Source organism: Triticum aestivum, chromosome 2D (assembly GCF_018294505.1).
Source record: "Triticum aestivum cultivar Chinese Spring chromosome 2D, IWGSC CS RefSeq v2.1, whole genome shotgun sequence".
In the NCBI taxonomy this organism is placed as follows: domain Eukaryota; kingdom Viridiplantae; phylum Streptophyta; class Magnoliopsida; order Poales; family Poaceae; genus Triticum; species Triticum aestivum.
In genome coordinates, this window is record NC_057799.1 from 117,453,127 (window position 1) to 117,472,157 (window position 19,031).

The following is a 19,031-nucleotide window of genomic DNA, read 5'->3' on the forward strand; positions in this document are numbered from 1 at the left end:
TGACATGTTTGGATCTTAATTATACTTATAAATGAATGGTGCCAGGAAATTTCCAATAACACCCAACCACATTGTAGCTCTCCGAACTTTGACGGAGCTCAAGCTTCGTGGACTATGTTACCCTAAGTAGTTTATTTCTAGTCTATCCTAACTTTCATTCCATTGTACATAGTTCAACCGTGTCATCTTCTTTTTCATGGTTGATTAAACGAGCTTGGGTTTTGCTCACGACTGTGATTTGATGCTCACTTCAGGTGGGGAAAAGACCATCAAATTCTTCCGAGGAACTTGAAAATCACGTGCCTCTGTTTGTGTGGAACATGATAAACATAGTATTGTTTGCTTTCTTATATTTAACTGACATAAATATATACTCCACGCATGATCTTCCGCCACTTTTTAAATTGTTTTCTTACATTTGTTGATTTGAGAACACAAAAAGCATACTAATACACACATGTAACCTTTAAAAGGTGTACATATGCATATGACATAACGTTTATGCTAACCCTTCGCACACATGATGTAGAGGATCATATCTTAAAGTGAATTCATAAGGCTAAAGATATGCCTATTTGAGTTCACAAATAGGGATTCATTACCCTTAAAGTTTAGGTAAAAGGTTTCCCTTTTTGAATAGTTTGAATTGCTTACTATATGTGTTACGTGGTGGTAAAAGGTTTCCCTTTGTTATAAAATCCTAAGCTAATACTTGAAAGTAATATAATATCAGAGTAGTAATTAGTGAAAGTAGCTTTTGTTAATGATCTAACCACAACATTGGCTACTTTGAACTTTTCTCCTAAGAAAAAAGCTATTTTTAAATTTATATGTTGTACTAGTTACAGTTGTGCTCTTAACAGAGTGCACGAAACGATGAGCGGTGCCCAATTGCGCGACATGGCAAAATAAGCAACCAAACAATAATCATAGGCATTAATTCAGTTAAGAGATGCAAGCATACTTCACTCATGCATACGCTCGTTGCACCATGGCTGAGCTAATCTCATTTTCCCTCTCTCGAGTACTCGTAAGCACATGTATCATAAAGTAAAAGAAGAAAATAGTAAGACACCGATCCATGCGGCAAGCAACAACAATGATTGACCAGTTACAAACACATGCTATTTGGGTGTCATCCATCTATCCAACACCCCAGAAAGGCATCTAGATCACTACAGAAGAGCCAAGGCCGAACTCCAAAACCCAGCCTCTTTGCACACCATAGCAACCACCCGCCTCGACGACAAAGCATGCTGGTTAAAAACCACATCGTTGCGATGTTTCGAGAGTCCCAAGCCACGAGGATCAAGATGGAGTGAAGGACCCGATTATACTGACGAAGCAGTCCTTGAGCATCATCAATCCAATAGCTTATCGTCACGGTAGGGCCTAGTCAGCCCTTTTCTAGACACACACACGACTACGTCCTAGACCAATCATGTGAGAACGCAGCAGATCAAAAAGATGGTCGATATTTTCATCGTGCTAATTAATCACAAAAGGTGAAAAAGCCCTAATGCAGCAACCCACGGCAATCAGACATCCATCACCCTTTCTTTATGGCCAACCAGACAAAAAACTGACAACTCGTCGATATACAAGAACCTGGAATAATGTTGGCAGCCGATACACCCCGAGAGGGGCAAATGGCGTTGTATATGCCGAGACCTAGCGGAGAAAAGACCGTTTCTCTCGCAAGTTCATCGCACATCAAACACAACACAAACACAGTATGGTACACATTTCGCGCCTCATCCGGGTTGATTACAATACCGCCTGGATACCCAATAGTTTAATTTTACATTTTTTTTTTCTGAGAGAAGCCGTACATATCTTCCGGAGAAAAACAAAGGCCCAAAGGAAACCTCCGCAAACCCTCGTCGCGCCGCTGCCGCTGCCGCCACCTCGCCTCCCCCGACGCACCGCCGCCCCCGCCACCAATCCTCCCTCGACGCTCCACCGCCCCACCGTGCCTCTCTCGACGCGCCTCCGCCGCCTCGATGCGTCAATCCAATCACTGCCGCCCCTTCCGCCCGCCGGACTGGGGTTCTCCGCCTCCGCACTGCCGCCCGCACCACCAGCAGAGCCACCGCCAGCCGCAATCGGCCCCGCGGTTCGCCGTCATCCTCTTCCGCGCGGGCCCCAACATCTCCACCCCGACCGCCACTGAGATTGACGCGCTCGTCGCCGATCTCCCCTCGCCGCCCCCCGACAACCTCTCCGTATTCTCCTCCGGCCGCGACGCCGCTCGCCTCCTCTTCCGCTTCCTTCCCGCCGCCGCGGCCGCAGCGCGCGAGCTCTGGTCGCTCCGCCTCGAGGGCCTCCACCTCCTCACGCCCTACCTCCCCAATGCCGCGCTTGCCGCCCACGCCTTCCCACTCATCGCCTCTCTCTTCGCCTCCCACGCCTCCCGCCTCCTCGACACCGACCTCGTTTCCCGTTCTGCCGCCCGCTCTGCTGAGCTCGCAGCCTCCATCCAGTCTCTGGAACACCGCCTGCGCAGTCGCAATTCCGTCCGCGACTTCGACCAGCTCCATCTCCAGAAGAAAACATTGGAGGCCGAGAAGGACTTGGTAGATGCCAAAATTGCCGAGTACAAAGCATCAATGAGTTCCATACGGCGTGCCATGTTACGTGGGACCGATGATGAGGAGGAGGAGGGGGTGGATGTGTTTGGGATTGGGGAACGCGAGGATGTGGACTTCGCGAGGTTGCACATGATGATGCTTCGTGAATGCAGGAGACTCAACGAGGGGCTACCAATTTATGCATACCGCAGAAAAATTCTCAATCACATTTTTAATAATCAGGTGAGGACGCGTGTTCCTCTGCAGTTTTATTTGTGATAGCATTGCAAATTTGTAGTGTGAGCCATTCGATCCTTTATGAACTTCACTCTTAGCTGTAGTTAGTCTGTCTCATGACTCGAGTTATAGGTACCGCATATCAAAACTTCCCTTTATTTAGTTTGACTTTATTCTTTTTTTGTGAATTATCAATTATGACATACCATTGCAAAACTCGTGACCCAAATTATGCAAGCTCTGTTTCTACAGGTTATGATCTTAATTGGGGAGACTGGTTCTGGGAAAAGCACACAGTTAGTTCAGTTTCTTGCTGACTCAGGTCTTGCTGCTAATGGCTCAATTGTCTGTACTCAACCTCGAAAAATTGCTGCCACGTCATTGGCACGTAGAGTGGATGAAGAAAGCAACGGCTGCTACGAAGACAATTTCGTGTTGTCATATTCAACCTTTTTAAATTCTCAAGACCTCAATTCGAAGATCATATTTTGCACAGATAGTTGTCTTTTACATCACTGCATGAACGACACGGGCCTGGATGGCATTTCATATATCATTGTTGATGAAGCTCATGAAAGAAGCTTGAACACTGATCTTCTTTTAGCCTTGATCAAGAAGAAGCTGCTTGATAGGTTGGATTTGCATCTCATTATAATGTCTGCCACTGCTGATGCTGACAAACTTGCTGACTACTTTTATGGCTGTCAAACATTCCATGTTAAAGGGCGAAATTTTCCTGTTGAAATTAATTATGTCCCAGATGTATCAGTGGAGGCTTCCTCCAATGCTGTGCCAAACTCTATGTGTGATGCTTGTGCAACTGCTTCTTATGTCAATGATGTTGTAAGGATGGTAAGCATCATTCACAAGAATGAAGAAGAGGGTGCTGTCCTTGCTTTCTTGACATCTCAGCTGGAAGTTGAATGGGCTTGTGAAAATTTCAGCGATGCAAGTGCCGTGGTACTTCCTATGCATGGAAAGCTTTCCCATGTAGAACAGAGCCGTGTTTTTAAAAGCTATCCTGGAAAGAGAAAAATTATCTTCTGCACGAATATGGCTGAAACATCACTGACAATAAAAGAAGTAAAGTATGTTGTTGATTCTGGACTAGCCAAGGAGAGCAGATTTGTGCCCAGTAGTGGTCTCAATGTATTGAAAGTTAATTGGATTTCCCAAAGTTCTGCTAATCAACGTGCTGGCCGGGCAGGTCGAACAGGAGCAGGGAAGTGTTACAGGCTTTACTCTGAAGCTGACTTCAGTATGATGGATGTGCATCAAGAACCTGAGATCAGGAAAGTTCATCTTGGCACTGCTGTTCTAAGAATACTTGCTTTGGGTGTTAAAGATGCACGGAAATTTGAGTTTGTTGATGCCCCAAATCCCGAAGCAATCAGTATGGCTGTGAAGAATCTTGAACAGTTGGGTGCTGTCAAACATAGACTTAATTGCTTTGAGCTGACTGATACTGGACGCTACCTGGTCAAATTGGGGATTGAGCCAAGGCTTGGGAAAATTATGCTTGATTGCTTTGATGTTGGTTTGAGGAAGGAAGGTGTAGTTCTAGCTGCTGTTATGGCAAATTCTAGCAGCATATTTTGTAGAGTGGGCACCGATGAGGAGAAACATAAAGCTGACCTTCAGAAGGTCCGGTTGTGTCACCGAGATGGAGATCTTTTCACTCTACTTGCTGTTTATAAGAAATGGGAAGATGGGCATGACAACAGAAATATGTGGTGCTGGCAGAACAGCATCAATGCCAAGACCATGAGGAGATGCCAGGAAACCATATCAGAACTTGAAAACTGTCTAAAGCATGAACTGAACATCATTATCCCAAGTTATTGGCGTTGGAATCCCGAGGCTCCCACTGTGCATGATAAGGATCTAAAGAGAATTATCCTATCATCACTTACAGGTAATCTTGCCATGTTTTTAGGACATGAAAGGTTTGGTTACCAGGTGATTTCGACAGGTCAGGTTGTGAACCTTCATCCCTCATCCTCATTGCTCAATTATGGCATCAAGCCAGAGTGGGTTGTGTTTACAGAAATTTTGTCAGTCCCGAATCAATATTTGGTATGTGTAACCGCTGTTGATCATGATGCCTTGTATACAATTCACCCGGTGTCTTTCATTCAGCATCTGGAGGAACAAAAATTGCAGATAAAAGTGATTAGTGGGCTCGGTACTAACTTACTGAGAAGGTTTTGTGGCAAATATGGCCAAAATCAGCAAAAGATCATCTCGCGTCTCAAGGAAGATTGCAGGGATGACCGAATAACTGTTGAAATTAACTTTCAAAATAATGAAGTTGTGTTATTTGCTACGGAACAGAATATGGAAAAAGTCTTTTGCACTGTCAACAGTGCTTTGAAATGTGAAGGTAAGATATTGAGGAACGAGTGCCTAGAGAGAAATTTATTTCCTGGGAGGCCTGGCAGTTCTCCTATTGCACTATTTGGTTCAGGTGCTGAAATCAAGCATTTGGAACTTGGGGGGAGGTATCTAACAGTAGAGGTTTTGCATCAAAATGCTCATGATATCGATGACAAGGAGCTTATTTTCTTGGTGGATAGTATTGTCTCTGGCGTTGCTAATTTTCATAAATCCACTGGAAGTTTTCGGATAGCCTCAGATGGAATTAAATGGGGGAAGTTTACATTTCTGAAACCTGAAAATGCTGAAGATGCTGTTTCAAAACTCAATGGCATAGAATTTAATGGTTCCTCATTAAAATTAGTTCCTGTATGTACTTCCGATAATCGAGGATTACCATTTCCTGCGGTGAGAGCTAAATTATGTTGGCCACGTAGATACAGCAGTGGACGTGCACTAGTAACATGTGCCAGCGGGGAAGCTGAATTTGTTGTAAATGACTGCTTTGCCCTAGGAATTGGTGGAAGGTATATTAAGTGCAGGGTTAGTACTAAGTATGAGAATTGTGTTTTTGCTGAAGGAATTCCAATGCATGTCACTGAGCCAGAACTATATGATGCTTTTCGTAGCACAACAGCAAGGAGAATCCTTAATATCCGTTTGCTCAGGGTCAAGGGAAATGCCATAGCTAGCCCCTCTGTTTCTACATGTGAAGAAGAACTGGTCAGAGAAATTTCTCCATTCATGCCAAATAAGAGTTTTCCTGGACAGAATTTTCGTGTTGAGGTGTTTCCTCCGGAGGAAAATGATTCACTGACAAGAGCAACTATAACTTTTGATGGAAGCCTTCATCGAGAGGCTGCAAGAGCACTGGACCATCTTGAAGGGCACTTTCTTCCTTGTTGTCAACCTTGGCAGATAATACAGTGCAATCATGTGTTCCATAGCACTCTGTCCTGTCCGGTACGTGTTTACAATGTTATCAGCCAGGAAGTTGCTTCTCTGCTTGAGAGTTTCCAAAGCCAAAAAGGTATGCCTGCATTCCATATCTCCTATCCACTTCGATCTTTTTCACTGTTCTATGGTTGAATGACATTCCAGATTTTGGTTCATTTATTTATTCTTTCTGTTTATTCATTTAGTCAGTTTTATATGAGTTGGCAGACTTTTGAGCCATCTTTTTCCTGGAAATTCATCAAGGCCCCTTATCTCCTTAGGACTTTGCTTTGTTCTTTCTCTAGTTTTTTGTTTGTTATATGTTTTTGCCACTACTGAAGACCCACTCTCATTCTCTCCTTACTTCTACTGTAATTATGCTGATACCATTGCTCCCTTCTTCTCAGCTATATTTTGCCACATCCCCACATTACCTTCAGGTTAGCTCTGTTTGACTAGCCAGGGCAAGACTTCACCCGAAAATGCCCTTGTACTGCTTAAGTCTATTTAGTGATTCTTTGAGCATCTGGACCGTGGCTTGCAAGCTGATACATTTATTTTGGGGTCTGCAAGACCTTATTTAGACCATGCTGATGTATTCAGGGTGGGTGAAGTAGAAGATAACTCATGTAGAAATTATGGATTAATAGAAGCATTGTATCTCCCATGTCATTTTCAGTCACTCTTTGTCCATTCACAGAAACGGTGAAAGAAAAATATTGAGCAATATAGCACTAAAGAAAAATCAGCGACATAAGCATCAGGTTTCAAGATTTTGCTAACTCATTTTCCAGATGTCCATCACAATAGCATCAGGTTTTAAGCAAGCATCATAAGCATGATAACATTGTGAAAGACCTGTTTTTCAGGTGATCCATCAGAACTAGCTGCCTAACATCAGATTCTACTTATCAGTACAAGTCCTTGCCATCTTATTATCTAGCATCATTACAAAAGCATCAGGTTTAATGTAGCTTCACAAGTTAAAGTTAAAAAACGTACCTTCGCAGCCATTACAGTTTTTGGCATCATTATGAGCCATCAGGGCACATAAGCATCTGATAAACAATCAAATTGCAAGTCTCTTCGTGCTCCTTGTATTGCATGCTGGGCAGCAGTGGTTTTTGTAGTTGGCTAGCATGCCACTGAAGTTTCATGATCATCACATTCATTACTTGGTTGGATCCTAGTATTGCAGGCTTGCAGCTTTCTCCCCATCTCCTGACACTTCTTTTGCCTCTTCTTTTTGTTCCGGCATCCCTTTACAATGGTTCAAATGTTGCATGCCAACTAGTGTTGAATTAAGCTAACATGGAGCAAGATTAATTTGAATGCTTACCTTGCAGAGCTTGCTCCAGTGCCTTCTAGCTGTACAGGTTCCTTGCAATGTTTCATCATATGACTACTTATCCACTGGAGCTTCCTCTCCCATGCTTCTAGTCCACATCTCTCATGCCCCAATCATGTTCCTTCTTGGCCTCCCAGGAGGTCTGTTAAGAGCTTTTATTATAGAGGTCTCTGAACTGAAGGATGAATCGTGAACCCTGGATCAATTAACACCCACTGCATATTCCCTGTCATAGCTTTGATATTATCTGCATAAGCTGCTTTATAACTCTGCACTGTGTAAAATTCATCATACAAGTATATAACCTTCAGCTCCTCTAATTGAAGTGATGAACACATCAGGCTCACATTGCAGTACAGAAACTTGCCACTGTTTGCCGCTGCATGTTCTTTTCAACAATTCAACTGGATGCCTCCACTCTATGCCATTCTGTCAGTGTCAAACTGTCAATACACTTCAGCTTCATGGCTTGAACCCCTCTTCTGTTTTAGCACCAAACCCCTAGACTTTGCATTGAGTGCACTGACAACACTTGGTAAGAATTTGAGACCTTGCTATTATCGAGTCAACCACTGGAAGAAACTTCAATTTCTTGATCTTGCTGTTAAGTCACTCGGCAAGATTAATGTTAACATAGTGCACCTTGCATATCTCATTGAACTCGCTTCTGCTCCATATGTGGGTCTGATGTATGCTCAAATACTTTGTGACTGGTGTTCGGCTAAAACCACTATTTTGTTGATGTGTGAATAGCCATAAGAATCATCTATTATCGAATCCCTTCCCTCTACTGTATCTTCGACCATCAAAGGGGATCATACCCTGGGGATTACAAAATAACAAAAAAGTAGAAGTGACCGAGATGTGAGGGAAAAACTTTTGTTTCAGAATTCTGGAAAGACCACCTATTTGTTTGTTTACCAGGTTCAGCACAAAATCATAAATCAACTCCTATGAAGCTGCTATTCTAGCATATTTAATTTATAGATGCCTTTTCCCATCTGCTGACCTTATTCCAAACTTTGCTCACAGTATTTGGTGTTTAAGTACCTTTTTTGTACTTTTTTAGTCCCCTTTTTACCAGGAATGCTCTTACACCTTGTTTCTCTTCCAAGAATTGATTTTGATTCATTCAATTAGATCCCAAACCCAATTCTGATGGATCTGTATTTTATTCTAAAAGATTCCAGTTTCATTATATATGTTTGAATGTCACATGAAATGGAAGTATTTGTTCTACGAAATTTTGCATTTTAGAATTCGTGCAAGTGGGTCCCACATACTTGTGCAGATGGCCTTCGTAAAACTTTGGATTTAAATTTTCAACCCCACGTTCACACTAAATTTTCCACAAAATTATTTGAAATATCATGGTCCACGTGCTGGGGAGTAACTTTGAGCTTATTTGGTGGATCAATTTATGCAAGTGAGTCACACTAAATGTTCGGCACAAGCCGGGGCACAGGGTTGTTCTGCCCACATCCTGGGATGTCCACTGAAGGGGAACCTGACCCTTGTAACACTAGCCTCCTAGGAGGACTGTACTCTCCCCATCTTTTCAATGCAATGAAGTGCAAATCCTTTGTGTTTTCTTGAAAAAAAACTTGTGCAGATGGATTTGTAAAACTTGGTATTTGAATTTTCAACCTCGTGTTCACGCCATAAAATTCTCAGGAAATTATCTAAATTTTTGGGGAGTGACTTGGTGCATAGAGGAGCAACTTTCTGCATAATGCTGAGTCCATTTGATTCTTTGCTGATAGTTAAGTTGTTTGGACATATTCTAACTCACTGGAATTGGGTTTGAAGTTTGTGATTCCAACTCTTGTGGTAGCCAAACACCCCTATTTCTAGAACCCAATTCCAGTTCTTTAATTTAGGCCCAATTCATGAGAGCCAAACAAGGTAAATGCAACAATGCCAAGGAGATATGGCCTAATTAATGTGTGTAAACATGCCAGAGTAGCCATGTGTAATCTATCACTGGCTTGCTTGTTTCCAAGGTCTAATACTGCAGGCTGCATTTGCCAGCTAAGTATTTTTGGAGTTTTTGTAGAATGCCGTGTTTTTTTTTAAACCATAGTTTTTAAAACTTGATGTGTTTGGCGTCAGCAAGTACCACGTTTTTTTATAAACCATAGTATCTCCGATACTGTAGCATTTTCGCGGTATATTAAAAAGAGGTCTTGCCCTCTTTTTTAAACCAAACTGAGGAAACTATGGTTTGTAGAAACAGGAGTATTCATTGCCCAGGCATTGGAATACTGTGGTTTAACGTCGCCACGGTTTTGAAAATACTGTGCTGCAGTAATTTTGCATGGTGGCAGTATATGCATACATACAGCATTTGTATGGTGTGTTGGTCCGTTGGTTTGTAACTACTTCCTGTGTAAATTCAGTGGTATGTGATGTTTGTGCTCAGATGTAAGTTTCTTTTAAGTACCACTGTAAACTTCACTGGCAGATACACTAATATATGTAGATTAGCTGCGAGACTGCAACTAACGTAAGCATCCAAGAATATGTAGCATTAGTAAATAGGGATGTCCTGTTCCTTGCCTTCATTACCCTGAATCTCATGCTATGCTGTTAATCTTACATAGCTCCGTTCCCACCTTTGTATTGTTTGTTTAGTTCTTTGAGACTGCAAAATATTTCTGTCTGCTGGTGGGCTTAAAGTCATATCTTTTTCTACTTCATGCAGGTGTATCTTACAATTTTGAAAAGACCGAGAATGGCATTTTTCGATTAAAGCTCACAGCAAATGCCACGAAAACAATAGCAGATTTGAGAAGGCCACTTGAGATTTTGATGAAAGGCAAAACCATAAACCACCCTGATCTGACATTAAGTGCAGTTCAACTGCTCTTGTCCCGTGATGGTGTAGCACATTTGAAATCAATTGAACAAGAAACTGGTACTTACATTATGTATGACAGGCAAAGTCTAAATATTAAAGTCTTTGGACACCAAGAACAGATGGCTGCAGCGGAGGTGAAATTGGTTCATGCACTTCGACAACTACTTGAGAAGAAGCCTCTTGAAATTTGTCTTCGTGGCCACAACCTCCCTCCAGACTTGATGAAGAAAACGGTAGAAAACTTTGGAGTTGATCTGGAAGGGTTTAACAAAGAGATGCCTGAGATAAAGGTTGAGTTACACCAACACCGCCATTTACTTAAAGTTTGGGGCAGTAAGGAGGATAAGCGAAGGGTGGAAAGGATGATCTTTGAGTTAGCCTCCTTTAAACACAGTTCCCTGGTTCAACTTGCATCAGAGAATGTTGGAGGCAAAGAAGATAATCAAAGGGTGGATTACAGTGAGCCGTCAGAGGATGCATGCCCTATTTGCTTGTGTGAGATAGAAGATCCTTTTAGGCTTGAATCATGTGGGCACATGTTTTGTCTGGCTTGTCTGATGGATCAGTGTGAATCTGCGATGAAATCACATGATGGGTTCCCTATTTGTTGCCTGAAAACTGGGTGCAAGGAGCCTCTCCTTGTTGTAGACCTGAAGCATCTCCTGTCAAATGAGAAGCTGGAGGACCTATTCAGAGCTTCCTTGAGGGCATTTGTTGCATCTAGAGCAGGAATGTACCGCTTCTGCCCAACACCTGATTGCCAATCCATCTACCAAGTGGCAGCTCCAGATGCAGAAACCAAACCTTTTTCTTGTGGGGCTTGCTATGTGGAGATATGCACCAAGTGTCATTTCGAGTATCATCCTTTCATATCATGCGAGGCTTACAAAGAATACAAGGAAGACCCAGACTTGACGCTGCTTGAATGGCGCAAAGGGAAGGCGAATGTGAAGAGCTGCCCTTCCTGTGGATACACAATTGAGAAAGCTGATGGCTGCAACCATGTTGAGTGCAGGTGCGGCAGCCACATTTGCTGGGTTTGTTTGGAGAACTTCAGGAGCAGCGAGGAGTGTTATGGCCATCTCAGGTCTGTGCACCAGTCCTTTGTGGACATTGTGTAAATGTGTAGTAGAACCCAGATGTAGTTTCAGAAGGCAGGCCATGGCCAAGTAATGAATTACTGTTTCTAGTTACTTTTTCGCTTCTTGTTTGCCATGCCATTTCATTCTGTTCCGTCTGGGTGAGGCTCGAGAGGGAGGTGTGGAGGCAGAGAGAAACTTGTGGTGAGATTTGTCTCCCGAGTGCAGATCAAGCTCAACACTGCATCCTTATATCCAGCAAGTTATTGCCTCATACCCTCTCTAGATTGATCTCTGGTACTTTTTATTGTCTTTCTTGTGACATCCTTTTGCCCCTTTTATGGAAATAAGTTATTCAATTTTATTTCTTGCAGGCTTATTCTCTGGATCAGAGTTTTTTCTGGTGATGTTAATGGGGCTAGATCGAATAATTGGACCATTCTCATTGGAGACCATGGTATTTTGTAATACAAATGTTTGTTTACTTCATAACATTCAAATTCATAGTTTGCTTTTAGATTCAAGTTTTTTTGCTTTTGCCTTTCGTGCACATGCTTCTGTTTAAAGGGAAGAAGCGGACCGGGGGCACGCAAAGACATTCACGCAGCAAGTACAGTCTGCTATTGTCAATGCTTGCCGAAAGGTCTACAAGTTGAAGAGCTATCTAATTAGTCCTAATTTTCAAAAATTGATTTTCAGCAATATTGATAGCTTTTCTATTGTTCTTTTGTTTGCCATACAGGACGATACATGAGAAGCTAGCCGCCATTACTGATCTGCTTGTGAAAATGATGTCAGGGAAATCCTAGATTCGGTCATTGAGGTTAGCAAAGAGGTTTTTTAGTGACAATGAGCGAAAAGGTTCCAGATATCACCCTTGCATGGGATGGGAAATTTACTGAAAATAAGGGTGCTGGAATTGTAGTCCACTTAGCTGATGAACATTTGATTTATGAAAAAGTGGGCTCCATACTGACATTTGTATTATTATTATTTGCAAATTTTTAGTGGAAACCAGAAAGACTTGAAGATCCTAACTCGAGGAGGAGAGATGCTAGAACTTCGTTATGCCAACGGACACCCGGAAACCATTTGCTATGTCCGGTTCTGCTAGTCAGGTCTGTAACAAGTTGATATACTTATTGATTTTTTTTTTAATTTTATGAGTGTAATAGCTATTTTAGTTGTGTGAATGTATGGATGGATTTCTGTTTTGTTCTGCTGCACTATATATTTGTTTTACTTCCTGTTTCCTTAGAAAATACTAGTACAGTTGCTAGATTGGAGATGTTTTTTTAATGGTACAAAAACATTTTTGTATCTATATTTATTGGTGTTGAGTGCGTCTCTAGAGTTAACTGTTAATTGTTTAGCAGAAGCTATGCAAAGACTTTGAGTAGAGTAAGTTACATGGTATAAAAGAGGATCTGCAAAAATGTGCAAATCATACTATACTGTTATTTTAACATCTTATTAGCCATCACTATGGTACATGCAATTAACTATGTTTCATCACAGGTCTACTAAAAATAAGTTAATCCTGTGTCAAGGTCCCATGAAAAGTTGCTAGCCGTTGGAGGGCGTCATGATATGTTGATGGAACATGCTTGGGATAAGACACATGTAAGTTGTACTACATATAACTTCAAGGAATCATCCAAAACCTTTTTATTTTGGACTGCAGATGGCACGAAATCTTTACCTGGTAACTACAAGGAATCATTCAAAACCTTTCTGTTTTGTACTTGCCCATGGAAGTAGATTTGGCAGGCAATGGATAACCATGGCAGAAAAGTGCTTACCACTGCACCAGCCATTCTGTTGTGTAGCTCTTTCATTGTTCCTTTGTCACTGTTGTCCTGAAAAGGAGAAATAGGTAATGTACCTCCAACAGGAAGGCTTTTGGCCTGTGTTAAAAAAAGGGAAAGGAGACTGGATCATGAAATGGATCTTGTGGCTTTAGAACTGAAGCAGTGAATAGGGTACATAATGTATACTTCCCCTGTCCGGAATTAGTTGGGGTCAATGGATGTATCTAGACGTATTTCAATGCTAGATACATCCGTTTGAGCGACAGTAATTTCGGACGGAGGGAGTATTTTGTGATATAATATATTCATCCTAAAGATGGAAACGGGGAGAAGTGGCAAAATGTAGAAGGAAAAGTGGGGTCGACAACTTCCTGCAATATATCTGTACTGTAGCCATCCAAGACATTTTAATCTCACTTAAAAATCCGCTGTGCGGCTTCCTATCATGATCTTGAGACATTGAAATGCTTGTAATTTCTCAAAATGAGAAAACCAGGTAGTTATATAATTGTTATGACGGTGGTGCCACAATATCTTGTCCTGTGAGTGCCTGTCATAGGAACAAAATGAAAAGACTGTCAACTGATTTCATTGTTCAGACTTGTATTTGATAACCTGGGCAGAAAACCAAACCCCTGGGTGCTGTTGGTGTGAGCCTTGCACTTGTGGATTTCCTTCCTAACAATACTTCATCTGACTTTGTTTTGTCAAGGGTGCACAATTGATCATCTGTGTTTCTAACTTTCTACACTGCATTCCACACCCCTTTCTAAGTTCTAATCGGTCACTGAGATTCCTTTGGACGAACTAATCTTTGCACTTCTTCAGGATCAAACATAGCATCAGCGCACTTGTCTTCTCAAAGGGCGGCGGCAGACTTCCTGAATGAGGGCGTGGAACTTGTTGTGGAACTTTGGGAAGCTGACAGGAATGCGAGTTCTACAGAAGCCCTGCAGAGAACGCTTAGTGGGGATTTGCAAGGTGATTGGTGTGGTTGTGCAATCTTGGTTGCCCCTTTATGGACGAAAATTTTGCAGGGTGGCCTCGATTCAAGGAGGTGATTGGTCGCATGGTGTGATCCTGATATTACTCATGTGGAGCAGCATTGCGCATGGTGGTTTTGATGTGAGTTGACGGATAGCTGTTGTAAGGCGATCTCAGCTGCCATTCGTGGATACCATGCGACTAGGTAGGGCAGGAGAGTTGCTGCTGCGTTGGGATCATGGAGGTGGAAAACGTGCAATGTTCTCGTTGCTAGCCGAACGGCTATGCATAGTTGAGGCTTCAGTTCTTCAGATTGCTTTACATCATGTATGTAGAGCTCACTTTCCTTGTTTAATTTGTTCACATGAAACACTCAATTTGCCAGTGTAGTTTTCCTGTGTATCATTGCGAAAATAGATATAAGCTGATGTACAAAATCAACGTGTGCGGCATCGATGTTTTTTTTTTCGGAACTACCGACAGGGATGCAGCCTATTTCTCACCCAAAGATAGTACCCATCCAAGTTCAGATCGATGTAAGAACCGTACTGCAGTGCGATGATTTGTGATCGTAGTCATGCTAAGCAAGTAGAACCGTACTGCAGTGCGATAATAATAATGTTTATTTGCAGGTTGTGTGGTGGCGTTGTGCCCGGCACAGAATGCGTGGAGGTTTGCTGCACCACCACTACTGAAGTGGTGAGGGAGAAGTGGAGACGACATGGCAAACACGCTGTGTTGTGTTGGTCATTCAAGTTCGCCTTCTATTGTATTACTAGGATGTCCTTCAGTCCTGCATATACCATATGGCTGCTACTACGCGTAATCCGGCTGATGCAAAACCGAAGATAAACCGCCTCATACACCGTTCGATTAGATAGATGAGAGCCGTCCGTTCGACTTCAACTCCTCTAGCACACGCTGCAGTGCAGTCCCAGCCCGCGCAACTGGCGCTTGACTGCGGTCCAACAAGCCTGCGCAACTGGCGCTTCGTCGTGGTGGTCGTTGAAGCATTTCCGTAGTCGTCGATGTCGTCGTGATCGTCGAAGCATCACCACGACCATTGAAGCATGCCTTGTTGCATGGTTGCGGTCGTCATCACTGTCATGGCATACCTCGCCGGCCTAGTCGTTGAAGCATTGTTGTGGTCGTCGAAGTCATCATGATCATGGAAGCATTGCCACGGCCATTCATCGACGTTGTCGTCGTCGTCGTTGAAGCATTGTTGTGGTCGTCGAAGTCGTCATGATCATGGAAGCATTGCCACGACCATTCATCGACGTTGTCGTCATCGTCGTCGAAGCATCGTCACGACCATTGAAGCATGCCTCGTCGTCAACGCTGTCATGGCATGCCTCGTCGCCCTAGTCGTTGGCGTATTTTTGTGGCTGTCGAAGTCGTCATGGTCATGAAAGCATTGCCACGGTCGGGATGACTATGCGCTCGCCTCCGCTCTCCTTCCTCCCGTCCGCTTCCCCGTTTCGCTGGCTCATCGCTGTGAGGAGCGTCGCGTCAGGAGGCTAGTGGATGTGAGATGAAAGGGTGAGGTCGTGACTCGTGAGGATGAGAAGTGAATGCATGAGTAATGACTTAATGTTGCAATAGGAGTGGTAGAAAAAAAGGAGAGCTGAACGGCCTGGCAGCCTGGGCGGGCCTGCGTCCCTGGTTGATCGCGCGCATGATAGGAGCCGCACGATCTCGCTCGATCGGACGACGCGCGAGGCGGTTTGCGCCAGCGAGAAATCAGTCGGATGAAAGAAAGCGTTTTTCATACCATATATGCAATCTGCTTGCTCAACCACGGTAGTTGTTTTTTAGGCCTTGTTCAATGCAAGAAAAAAAATCGTTTTTTTTGCATAGATGCTTATTTATAGAGGAACATCCCTCTTGTAAAGATAAACATTGATGCTTAATAAAAACTTGGTTCACTTTTTTTAGGAACATATGTACCGTGCTTTGGATCTAAAATCCAAAAAAATACAAAGTAATTATAGTGACTAAGAATTACAATGATATCTGTCGAAAACATCTATGTGGTATCAATCTTTGCAAAACGAAATACTCCAATTTTTTCAGTAAAAGGACTGCAATTAAATCGAAGCAGCGATTCGATCACCCTTTCGCTCACATGAATTTGACTACCAATGAAGGTTTCTGGAAGCCCCATGAGTCGTACATCCAAAGAGACGGGAAGCCTTAAGTGATCGGCTTGGATGAACGTTTCAAAGTGTATGCCGTTGAATCACAAGATCTTCACTATGGTGTTGAGGAAAAAATACAACTCCAGACATAATCAAACCAACGAAAACAGTTTGACACAATAACATAAATTCATTACCGAATAATCGGATGTGCGAGACACAAACCTCTCTAGTTTCGTGGCACTGTCAGAAAAGAACGAGAATAGCTTTATTCTCACAAAACCATGCCGGCGAAGAACATAAAACTCTTAAAATCCAAGGTCCCAACGCCAGGTGGCAGCCGGGAGGCGAGGGGAAAGTATATGCGGGCGATGCCGGCTCTTCTCTCAAGAAACCCTCATGTACGTATATATTTTGATAACCGGGATCCTACTTAGACTCGGTTCATTTTATTAAGCAACTTGCATTGTATAAGATGGCCAGGTGAGAAAAGAAAATAGGTACTAATTGCCACCGGATAGACGGCCGCAGGAGAGCATTTCCGAATAAAACTGTTCACCCTCCCACCAGCGGAACAAAGGAAATAATCGATTTCTTTCGCTGAAATAAAATCCCTCCTCTTACTTTTCTTGTCTCCTCTCTCCCGTCCTAGCCCGTGAGTTGACTTAGTTTTGCTCACCGCAAGAAATTAGACGACCTCTACAATCCGATCAGAATTTCGCTTCAACCTGTATTCGCCCTGCAAGGCTGCAACTGCGTCCTCGGCGTGTCATCGGCGTGCAGCTGAGGCCGCGGCGAGAAGCTGAAAGCCGCGCCATGGAATTGGAGGCCCCGGTGGTCGAAGCAGATCCGGGGAGAAGGATCACAAGAGGAGCAGGAGGCGGCGGCGGCGGCGGCGGCGAGGGGGAGGGCCCGGCTGGTCGAACCACCCTCCTGCCCTGCCCCAACTGCGACATCCAGGTGGTGCACAAGCTGGCGCAGCTGCTGCTCCCGGGCCTGGCCGCGGCGTGCGTCGACAGCACCCTCGGGAGCCCCTCCTCCGCGCTCGCCGTCCAGCTGCGCGCGGAGCTGGTGCGCTACGTCGCGCACCGCAGCAGCAGCCCGCCCGAGGCGGAGGAGGAGGAGGATCCGATCGACCGCGATGACCCGGCCGAGGCGCTGGCCGTCTTCCTGGACGACTTCGCGGGCAGCAAGAGGAGCGTCGCCGTCTCCATCGCCGGCTGGCTGCCGTACCTGGGCGGCGGCGACGACGGCCGCGACGACCGGATCGAGGACCTCGTCGAGGAGATGGAGGCGAGCCGCTTCTGGCCGGTCGAGAGGCGGGAGGCCGTCGCGCGGGACCTCCTCCGCGGCCTGGACGACGGCGGCGGCCGGTTCTGCTGCCGCGACGAGCTGGAGACCCATGAGGAGCTCGCCGACCACGTCGCCGCGCGCTGCCGATTCAGGCCCGTGCGGTGCCGGAACCAGGCCCAGGGCTGCCGGGCCGAGGTCTCCGCCTGCCGCGCCGACGCGCACGACGAGGCGTGCGCCTTCAAGCTCCTCCCCTGCGAGCAGCGCTGCGGCCTCGCCGTCGCCCGGCGCCAGATGGACCGGCACTGCGTCACCGTCTGCCCCATGAAGCTCGCCAACTGCCCCTTCTACCAGCTCGGCTGCGAGTCCGCCTTCCCGGCCTGCAACCTCGGGTCGCACTGCGCCGAGTTCCTTCGGCCTCACCTCCGCCTGCTCCTTAGTCCCAGCAAGATCGGCGCTGATCGTCTGGATCCGGAGGAGCGTCTTCTACGGCTGGAGAAGGTGTCCATCTCCTCTCTTCTACTGTAGTTTTCTAACATTGCTTGCTTAATTTATTGGCAAAATACTGGTAAAACTGATGCTACTCTATGTATGTTTCAGTATGATTCCGATGGTGCATTGGGCGAAGCTTTGGACGTGAGGTCTCTCACCAAAGCTCTTGCTGAGCTAGAGAAGAAGATGGACGCTGAAGATGGTTCCCCCGGTTACACCGGAGACGACAACAAACAGCTCTGCACTAGTTTCGTTCCCTGATGCAGAATTTTTTGGAAAAAAAGCATTTTTGTTTCTTATACACTCCCTCTGTACCATAATATATATGTCGTTTTAACAGTTCAAATTGAATTGCTAAAACGAAATATATTATTTTAGGGGGGAGTATTTTTGGAAAGCACCACACCTTTTTTTCTTGAACAATCGGCAGAAGCGTTGTCCTTTTATTCAGAAGAACATATAATTTGTACAAAAAACGATAATCTCATTAATTAAGCAGTTTATACAAGGTTTGCGAAAAGTTTAAGTGCTACAATGGAGTAGGTTTTACGTTTTATGCTCTCAGCATTATTTGTCTCGAATGCTTCGCGCTGGTAGTAGTCCAAAGTGATGCCTCTTTCTTGATGACATCAAGTAGCATTGTGGGCGTCGCCGATTTATGGCAGAAATTTCTAGCATTTTCTCGTTTGAATTCATCCAAGAAATGACCATGTTGCGGGAGGCAATGGCCTTCTATTAGGCTTGTTGTTGCTTCACTTGTTGATCCATCATTCTTCGAGCGAGCACTCCGCCAACTAAGAGGAGTTTCGATGGCATCAAGGCATAGCCACTACTTGGTCAAGTTCTATAGCCTTAGGGTGAATCCACACTAGAAGAGAAGATTGCCGTAGATTTTTGCACTCTTTTG

At 44.4% G+C, this 19,031-nt stretch overlaps 2 protein-coding genes across 3 annotated transcripts; both read left to right on the plus strand.

The window, feature by feature from the left end:
• The first annotated feature begins 1,847 nt into the window (after nt 1-1,847).
• LOC123052047 (ATP-dependent RNA helicase DEAH12, chloroplastic) lies at nt 1,848-14,677 on the plus strand. 2 transcript variants are annotated; one of them, XR_006424427.1, is made up of 9 exons: nt 1,848-2,813; nt 3,060-6,213; nt 10,172-11,414; nt 11,781-11,863; nt 11,974-12,049; nt 12,149-12,229; nt 12,415-12,524; nt 12,925-13,029; nt 14,046-14,677. XR_006424427.1 is itself a non-coding variant. In XM_044475099.1 (7 exons), the coding sequence occupies exons 1-6, from the start codon at nt 2,004-2,006 to the stop codon at nt 12,213-12,215; spliced, it is 5,433 nt and encodes a 1,810-aa protein (XP_044331034.1). In that variant the 5' UTR covers nt 1,848-2,003; the 3' UTR covers nt 12,216-12,229; nt 12,415-12,528. The 2 variants fall into 2 exon arrangements, 1 of the variants encoding a protein (XP_044331034.1); XM_044475099.1 differs by lacking the exons at nt 12,925-13,029; nt 14,046-14,677 and having other exon boundaries at nt 12,415-12,528.
• A 2,152-nt stretch (nt 14,678-16,829) lies between these two features.
• LOC123052049 (uncharacterized) lies at nt 16,830-18,659 on the plus strand. Its single transcript, XM_044475100.1, has 2 exons — nt 16,830-18,133; nt 18,233-18,659. Exons 1-2 carry the CDS (start codon nt 17,159-17,161, stop codon nt 18,383-18,385), a joined length of 1,128 nt encoding a protein of 375 aa, XP_044331035.1. The 5' UTR covers nt 16,830-17,158; the 3' UTR covers nt 18,386-18,659.
• The last annotated feature ends 372 nt before the right edge of the window (nt 18,660-19,031 follow it).